Source organism: Phocoena sinus, chromosome 5 (assembly GCF_008692025.1).
Source record: "Phocoena sinus isolate mPhoSin1 chromosome 5, mPhoSin1.pri, whole genome shotgun sequence".
In the NCBI taxonomy this organism is placed as follows: domain Eukaryota; kingdom Metazoa; phylum Chordata; class Mammalia; order Artiodactyla; family Phocoenidae; genus Phocoena; species Phocoena sinus.
In genome coordinates, this window is record NC_045767.1 from 33,827,146 (window position 1) to 33,836,920 (window position 9,775).

Below are 9,775 nucleotides of genomic sequence, written 5' to 3' on the forward strand. Positions count from 1 at the left end.
TTCATTTCAAGGCACCTGAACATTTGCCATCTCCTTGTACTCCATTTCTGCTTTTCTTCTTAGACCTCCCACATCGCAGCAGCCTGATTGTTCTAAAATGCTCTGTTCTGCCTGCTTTGCCTTCACCATTTTCCAGCTCAGTAGCAGCCTACTTGTTATGTCCCTCCTTACAATAACAGTGGGAGCTCTTTCCAGCTCTACAGCAGAGTTTAACAGAGATTAGGTAAATGTACAGTAAGTCCTTTCTTACTCATTTTCTGACTTCTGTAGTGTTTTGAAAGTACTGAACGCTAAGACTGCTTATCCACAAGCCCTTTTGAGTAATGATATGTTTATCTTAGAATTTCGACCTAAATGGTAATTGTATTGCTGCGTGTGGGAGAATGAAGCCAAGATGTTTCAGTAAGCATATAGTACCAGAGACTGTGCTGCCTGCACATGTGACTTGGGACAGGTGAATCTGGTGCCTCTGTTCTTAAGGACTGGTTGAAAGAGAAATAAGCAAGAAGCACAGGATGAAGATCAGCTCACTTTGCACTCTAGCTCACTTGATACCTTTTGAAATACAGTACACTATTTCTCTTCAACATTAATTACTATTAAGGATATCCTCAGTGGCTCTAAAAGAGCTTATGCTCTAAAACATGAACAGCATTTGAATCTCTCTTAAGGCATTGCAGAGAATTGTGGAAAAGTTAAGTGGGGTCAGCAGTACTGAGTTCGTTTTCTGTTAGTTGTTTTGAAAATTGCGAAGATCTGAGTCCAACAACATCTATGGTTTGGCCAAAAAGTTCCTTCGGTTTATACGTAAAAATAAAAGAAAAAATTTTCATTTTCACCAGGAACTTTATTGAACAATGTATTCACCATTTTGTTCCACTACCTTCTGCCATTTTTCAGGCAACTTTATAATTCCATCGTCCCAAAACTTTTCATCTTTTTGAGCAAAGAACCGGCCCAGGTGCCTTTTACAGTCTTCCAGGGAATTGAAATTTTTTCCGTTAAGAGAATTTTGTAAAGACCGAAATAAATGTAGCAGTAGGCTTCTGCTGAGCTGGAAATTGGTGAAGGCAAATAGAAGAAACGCAGTCTTGCATTATCCTGATGGAAGATTATACGTTTTCTGTTGACTAGTTCTGGATGCTTTTCGTTGAGTGCTGCTTTCAGTTGGTCTAGTTGGGAGCAGTACTTGTTGGAATTAATCTTTTGGTTTTCTGGAAGGAGCTCATAATAGAGGACTCCCTTCCAATCCCACCATATATACAACATCACCTTCTTTGGATGAAGACCGGCCTTTGGTGTGGCTGGTGGTGGTTGGTGTGGTTCATTTCGCTTGCCCCACGATCTCTTCCATTCCACGTTATTGTGCAGTATCCACTTTTCATCACCCATCACAATTTGTTTTAAAAACAGAACATTTTCATTACGTTTCAGCAGAGAATCGCATGCGGAAATATGGTCAGGAAGGTTTTTTTCACTTAACTTATGTAGAACCTAAACATCAAAGCGATTCACATAACCAAGCTGGTGCAGATGATTTTCAGCGCTTGATTTGGATATTTTGAGTATGTCGGCTATCTCCGTCATGGTATAATGCTCAGTGTTCTCAATTAATGTCTCGATTTGATCGCTATCAACTTCAACCTGTCTACCCAACCGTGGAGAATTGTCCAGTGAGAAATCTCCAGCACGAAACTTCGCAAACCACTTTTGACACATTCGATCAGTCACAGCATCTTCTCCATATGCCGCACAAATCTTTTTTTGCGTTTCAGTTGCGTTTTTAACCTTTCTTGAAATAATAAAGCATAATATGCCGAAAATGTTGCTTTTTTCTTCCATCTTCAATATTAAAATGGCTACACAAAAATTCACCAGTTTTGATAAGATTTTTTTTTAAATGCACGCTTCTATGACAGCTGTCACAGTACAGTCTAACAAAATTGTTTCAAGTGACATTAAAAGCAACTAAGTTCTACTAGAGCCATCTTACGGAAAAAGACCGAATGAACTTTTTGGCCAACCCAGTATTTCACCTACTTACTGATATCTTTATCCTTGGGCTTAAGATAGTATTTTTCAAAATATTGTCCACAGACCTGCGTTAGAATCATCTAATGGTGTTTGTTGAAAAAAACAAAAACAAAAAACACATTCCTGAGCCGCAGCTCAATAAACAGAATCTCTGAGTGACGCCTTGAAGTTATCCTGACCAAACAACTCAGCTGATTCTTTTGAACCTATAAAGTCTAGACTGCTCGCTTGAGACTTCACCAATATTAAGCTTCAAATACTTCCAAGAGGCAGTAGCACTGTGAGCAGGTACCAGTCATTTTTCTTCAAGGATCTGAGATCAGGTTATGATAAAGTAAATGAGAAAAACGTGAGGACACAAACATCCAAGGGAGAGGAATAGGACACCACCTATAGACAGAGAATGGCCAGAGAGCTAAAGAAAACTTTCTTTACTTTACCTCTACTTCTTACCCTTTTGCCCTTGGGTATTTGTCCTTTACCATAGTTTAGTTGAGACCAATAGGCATATATTGAGCCCCTGCCATGTTCCAGGCACTAGGGACTATACTACCCAAAGCAATCTACAGATTCTATGCAATCCCTATCAAACTACCAATGGCATTTTTCACAGAACTAGAACAAAAAATTCCACAATTTGTATGGAAACACAAAAGACCCCGAATAGCCAAAGCAATCTTGAGAACGAAAAATGGAGCTGGAGGAATCAGGCTCCCTGACTTCAGACTATACTACAGAGCTACAGTAATCAAGACAGTATGGTACTGGCACAAAAACAGAAATATAGATCAATGGAGCAGGATAGAAAGCCTAGAGATAAACCCACGCACATATGGTCACCTTATCTTTGATAAAGGAGGCAAGGGTATACAATGGAGGAAAGACAGCCTCTTCAATAAGTGGTGCTGGGAAAACTGGACAGCTACATATAAAAGAATGAAATTAGAACACTTCCTAACACCATACACAAAAATAAACTCAAAATAGATTAAAGACCTAAATGTAAGGCCAGACACTATCAAACTCTTAGAGGAAAACATAGGCAGAACACTCTATGACATAAATCACAGCAAGATCCTTTTTGACCCCCCTCCTAGAGAAATGGAAATTAAAACAAAAATAAACAAATGGGACCTAATGATACTTAGAAGCTTTTGCACAGCGAAACAAACCATGAACAAGACGAAAAGGCAACCCTCAGAATGGGAGAAAATATTTGCAAATGGAGCAACTGACAAAGGATTAATCTCCAAAATATATAAGCAGCTCTTGAAGCTCAATCTCAAAAAGACAAACAACCCAGTCCAAAAGTGGGCAGAAGACCTAAATAGACATTTCTCCAAAGAAGTTATACAGATTGCCAACAAACACATGAAAGAATGCTCAACATCACTAATCATTAGAGGAATGCAAATCAAAACTACAATGAGGTATCACTTCACACCGGTCAGAATGGCCATCATCAAAAAATCTACAAACAGGGCTTCCCTGGTGGCACAGTGGTTGAGAGTCCGCCTGCTGATGCAGGGGACACGGGTTCGTGCCCCAGTCCGGGAAGATCCCACATGCTGTGGAGCGGCTAGGCCCGTGAGCCATGGCCGCTGAGCCTGCATGTCCGGAGCCTGTGCTCTGCACCGGGAGAGGCCACAAGAGTGAGAGGCCCGCGTACCGCAAAAAAAAAAAATAAAAAAAAAAAAAAAAAATCAACAAACAGTAAATGCTGGAGAGGGTGTGTAGAAAAGGGAACCCTCTTGCACTGTTGGTGGGAATGTAAACTGATACAGCCACTATGGAGAACAGTATGGAGGTTCCTTAAAAAACTAAAAATAGAACTACCATATGATCCAGCAATCCCACTACTGGGCATATACCCTGAGAAAACCATAATTCAAAAGAGTCATGTACCACAATGTTCATTGCAGCTCTGTTTACAATAGCCAGGACATGGAAGCAACCTAAGTGTCCATTGACAGATGACTGGATAAAGAAGATGTGGCACGTTTATACAATGCAATATTACTCAGCTATAAAAAGAAATGAAATTGAGTTATTTGTAGTGAGGTGGATGGACCTAGAGTCTGTCATACAGAGTGAAGTAAGTCAGAAAGAGAAAAGCAGATACGGTATGCTAACACATTTATATGGAATCTAAAAAAAAAAAAAAAATGATTCTGATGAACCTAGGGGCAGGACAGGAATAAAGATGCAGATGTAGAGAATGGAGTTGAGGACACAGGGAGGGGGAAGGGTAAGCTGGGACAAAGTGAGAGTGGCATGGAGAAATATACACTACCAAATGTAAAATAGATAGCTAGTGGGAAGCAGCCACATAGCACAGGGAGATCAGCTCGGTGCTTTGTGACCACCTAGAAGGGTGGGATAGGGAGGGTGGGAGGGAGACGCAAGAGGGAGGGGATATGGGGATATACGTATGCGTATAGCTGATACACTTTGTTATACAGCAGAAACTAACACAACATTGTAAAGCAATTATACTCCAATAAAGATGTTTAAAAAAAAAAGAAAAAAAGTAACAACACTCACTGTCCTAGAGGAGTTTACATTTTGCTAAAGGAAGCAGGCTCTTTAATGGGCAACTTAAATAAATGTGGTAAGCCAAAGGTAGAGGTTTGCACAAAAAATCTGGGGGCCTGAAAAGAGGGCCCCCTAATGGAAACTTAGCTCCTAAACAAGGAATTGCCTGAGTAAGGAAGTAAGTAGAAATTAGGCAGGTCGGAGTGGGGGGTTGCTTGTGAGGAGATCTAAAGCAGGGGACCAGGAGTTGGTGGGAAATGGAGCATGTTTCCAACAGACAGTGCACAGCCAAAAAATACTCTGAATCCTAAAGTGATCCCATCTGTCAGGGGATTGATTACAGTCCAGGACTGCTTCATCGTAAAGTACAAGGAGTAGAGAAAGATAATCGATGATCCTGGATAGGTAGACATGGGCAAGTCAGAGAGAAATGTGTATGTCTTGATAAATTTTCAAAGTCCTGCTTTGCTAGGCATCTAGAAGACTTCTTGGAGCAGTCCTTCAAATTTATTCCAAATTTATGGTCTCAAACTGTTCATTGAAGTTGCTCTGAAAACATGTTAGAACCAGTTCATGGGCCTTCTCTGGGATATTGTGCATGTAATTGCAATAACTAATATGATGAAAATACTGTAAAAATTGTTCATAAATATAGATTTGAGAATGTTTCGACTCTCACTAGAAGGATGTATGAAAAATAAGAATATTAATGTTCTCTGGAGAGGGAGACTGAGAACAGAGGTAGGAGGAATTTACCTGCGTAGTCTCACGGTATACCCTTTTATATTGTTTGAATTGTTTACCAAGTATATTTATTGCCTATTCAAACAAGTTTACAAGAGAATTAAAGAGAGACATTTATCCCATAGCATAAATACATTTGAAAAGAGGGATTTAATTTATATTAAAAACTAAATTAATGATTCATTGATAGAACAGTGACAGCAGTAATGACATCATCATCATTTGTCTATCACAGCTTGAGAAAGAAACGGGATTGGAGATATATCAATTTTGTGTATCCTTTATAAATTTGTCCCTTTTTTTTTTGCAGTTTGCAGCTCATCTTGCGAAGATGAAATATCCAAGAATCTGTATTCTAGACGGTGGCATTAATAAGCTCAAGCCAACAGGCCTCCTCACTGTCCCATCTCCTCAAATATGAAGAACAAGAGTATGGCTGTCAAAAGGACAGAGTGTCATCACCCCCAGCAGCACAGCTCTTCACAGCCTTGCCACTCTAAGGCAGAACTAGACTTCCAGATGGTTACATTTCCATTTCAAGTTTTGTCATGAGACATTTTTTTTGTAATCTCATGACCGAAATGTTCAGCTATCCAGGCAACAAACTTGACTGTACATGTATTGCTGAAAGAATTTTCTTAACAATGAAATCCGATCATGTATTTTTACCACACCAACGCAAAGCCAGAAGAATTCAACCGACAAGGCACATTTAGCTTTATCAAGAAGTCTCAGTTACGCTGAAAAGGCTGTCTTCCATTGCATTGAACAGACAGTCCTAACAAAGGTATTCTTTAGAAATATAGACTGAATGTGAGCTGAAATCATCCTTCCGTGATAATGAAAACTGAAAAGCTATTCACAATACATTCCTTATAAGTAAATGCTATATTTGGTAACTCATTTTGGGCCCAGATATATGTGTGTGTGTGTGTGTGTGTGTGTGTGTGTGTGTGTGTGTGTGTGTGTGTGTGTTTAGAGGGAGCAGAATTTAACCCTTTGGAAAAAGTAATAACAGTTTACTTCAAGAAAAATGAAAGTCAGAAACCATTGATATTATATAGAATATTTTTCAGCTCCTGTAGCTGAGACACCCAAAATGAGAGTGACTTAGACAAGCTAGAACTTTATTTGTCTCTCACATAAAAGTCTGCATAGTCAATCTAGGGCTAGTATATTGGTTTCATTAGCATTAAGTACTCAGGTGTCTGTTCTCATTCTTTACCACCCTCAACACTTAGTTTCTATCTCATAGATCAAGATGGCCATTAGCTCCCACCATCATATCTACAATTTAGAAGGAAAGGAATGAAGGAGGAGGGAGGGAAAAAAAAGAGAGAGAAGGAAAAAGTAGGGAGGGAGGAAAAAAAGAAGAGAAGGGAGGGCACGCTCCTTCTCTTTAAGGGCACAAACCAGAAGGTGCATATATTACTTCTGCATACTTACCACTCACCAGAACTTACACATGTGGCCACAACTAGCTGTCAAGAAAATCCGGAATACAGTTTTGGCTGGGCAGCCATTTACCCAGTTAAAAAATTTTATTACTGTGTGAGAAGAGGAGAAAACATTGAGGGACAACTGGCAGCCTCTGTCACATTATTCAAAAAATTAAGCATTTCACTGAAGCTAAGATATATCACAATTTTATGTACCATGAAGAAAGAAAAAAAAGCAGCCAAATAAACTGTGACACACCAGCAATGGTAAGATTCATTTCCATTTCAGAAATGTGAAAAAAATATGCATCTTAGCATTATTAAAATACAGTACATCTTTTTTACTATTTTCAATTTTGTTTTAACTAAAACATGTTCTTTCATCTTTAACTTATATTCTTCTTCAATGTTAGGACTACCTAGGTAGAACATTTCAATGACAGCCTCAATGAAACTTTCTTAACTATGGTTTTATTGTTGCTGTTTGTTTTGGGTGTTTTGGGCATCTATTTTTTTACTCAGATATAATGATATACCTTAAAATTCACCCTTTTAAAATGTACAATTCATGTTTTTTAGTAGATTCACAACACTGCAATCATCACTACTATCTAATTTCAGAACATTTTCAAAACCCAAAAAAGAAATCCTGTACCTATTAGCAGTCATTCCCCATTGACCCCTCCCAAGGTCTTTAATTTCATTTTTGTATATGGAGTGAGGTAAGTATCCAACTTCGTTCTTGCACGTGGCTATCAAGTTATCCCAGCAGCCGTGTTATTTTGTTTGTTTTGCTCAATTAAGTTATATTCAGTCATTCACCAAATACGTTTTGAATACCTACTACTTACAAGACTCTGACACAATCGGTGGTTACATAATTCTGTGATCTTTACATAATATACAAAGTAAAAATGTGAGAATTAATGAGAAAAGAAAATGTTACCATGATTTCTCTAACATCATTTTTGGGCCATTATCTACCCTGGTTAGGAAAATAAGTCCTCCTGCCCTTTCCTTCAATCTTTGATGACTTATTTGACTTCATAATCATAGCGCAGCACTGATGATCTTTTGGAAGGAATGGTTCTGAGTCTTAACTTTGCCTTCCTGAGAAAGCAGAGAAAGATGGAGCAGCAGAGATTTGAACTGAATGGGGTGGTAGGTAATGAGAGAGGGTGAAGACCTGCGTGTTGTGAGGAGAGCTGTGGGAGCAGATAATAGTAGCCAACCTCCATCACAATTTTGCAATTGGTCTTTCTTAAAACTTGATACGTTTAGGCTTATTTTGAAAAAAATGGAAGCTTTTTTAAACATTGAAATTACGAATAATATGTAATATTCTCAAGAGTAAAATAAGAAAGAGCATACAATCACTGCCATGTCTACATGAAGGGCATGTTATTCGATGGCAGATGATTTCAACAAAGTTGCCCTCAACACCTATTTGTTGAATTAAACCTTTGTAGAGGTCCTTTTTAATATATTATTGACTCCTACACCGTCACTGTCAACACTGTTTGTTTCTGGCATCAGAAGTCTCTTCCCTCTGCCTGGAATGCCCTTGCTACCACCACCAGCCCCATAGACACACACAAACACACACACACACACATTTATAAATGCTTCATAATCCAGCACCAGTAGCATGTTCTCCAGTCTTCTCTGACTTCCCCGTACTGCATTAAGAGCCTCAAGTCTATCAAAGCATTCCATTCATACTTCTAATAACAGACTTATTGCATCATTTTGCAATTATCTGTTCACATTTGGAACCCCTATTTTTAAAATATGAGCTCCCTTTAAAGTCAGAGTCCATAATTTATACCTCTTGTTATCTTCAGCAACCCAGTACACTGGAGATGCTTGATAAACGTAAAACTGAACTGAATCTGTAGCTTAGATATTTTATATGAATAGAAAAAACCCAGGTAATTTTTCAAGTGCCAAACTTATCTGGTACCTGATGATACATAAATAAATGGAAATCTCAATTCACGCAGTGAAGAAAGGATCTCGAATATTCTACCCAACTCTAAAATTCTATAATCCTAAAAACTGGAGCAAATAACTTCCAACAACAGAATAAGCTAAGCTAGTTGCATCCCTTTCCCAAAACATAGAAATGCTAAATTTAAAAAGAATAGTAAAATAGGTCTAATAGACATTCTTTGATATCCTTTCTCATCCCTTTCAGAGGACTCATTTTTAGTTTGCATTGTTTGCAGCATTTCAGTAATATCATTCTGTTCTAATGCTCATGGTGACCAATAAGCAATGCATGAATGGGTACCAAGGTACAGTATTGCCAACATTCCTTGATATATATTAATCCTCTGTGTGGTGGAGATGTAAACACTGTCCTCTCTTGGCTTAAGACTAATCTTGGAGCTATAGCAAGAGCACTTAAAGCATTAGATCAGATTCTAAATATTGCTTCCTGCCATACTAAAAGATTCAACTTTTGAAACTAATACTGTCTTTACATGTATCTGTGACTTTTTATAAATTTATTTTTTATTATAAATTTATTTTATTTATTTTTGGCTGCATTGGGTCTTCATTGCTGCGCGTGGCTTTAACTAGTTGCAGCGAGTGGAGGCTGCTCTTCGTTGTGGTGCACGGGCTTCTCATTGAAGTGGTTTTTCTTGTTGCAGAGCACAGGCTCTAGGCACGCAGGCTTCAGTAGCTGTGGCACGCGAGCTCAGTAGTTGTGGCTCACGGGCTTAGTTGCTCCGCGGTATGTGGGATCTTCCTGGACCAGGGCTCGAACCCGTGACCCCTGCATTGGCAGGTGGATTGTTAGCCACTGCGCCACCAGGGAAACCCTGTATCTGTGACTTTTTGAAAAACATTACATGGCCTACCATTCTTTTTAAAAACTATTACAGGGCTTCCCTGGTGGCGCAGTGGTTGAGAGTCCACCTGCTGATGCAGGGGACATGGGTTCGTGCCCCGGTCCGGGAAGATCCCACATGCCGCAGAGCAGCTGGGCCCGTGTGCCATGGCCGCTGAGCCTGCGC

At 39.1% G+C, this 9,775-nt stretch overlaps 1 protein-coding gene across 2 annotated transcripts in view; it reads left to right on the forward strand.

The window, feature by feature from the left end:
• TBCK (TBC1 domain containing kinase) overlaps window positions 1–9,292 on the forward strand; it is a 251,136-nt gene extending 241,844 nt beyond the window's left edge. For both annotated transcript variants that reach the window (XM_032633096.1, XM_032633095.1), the window contains exon 26: window positions 5,624–9,292. In XM_032633096.1, the coding sequence (XP_032488987.1) occupies window positions 5,624–5,734 (111 nt within the window). In that variant the 3' untranslated portion in view covers window positions 5,735–9,292. The remainder of the gene's footprint in view (window positions 1–5,623) is intronic.
• The last annotated feature ends 483 nt before the right edge of the window (window positions 9,293–9,775 follow it).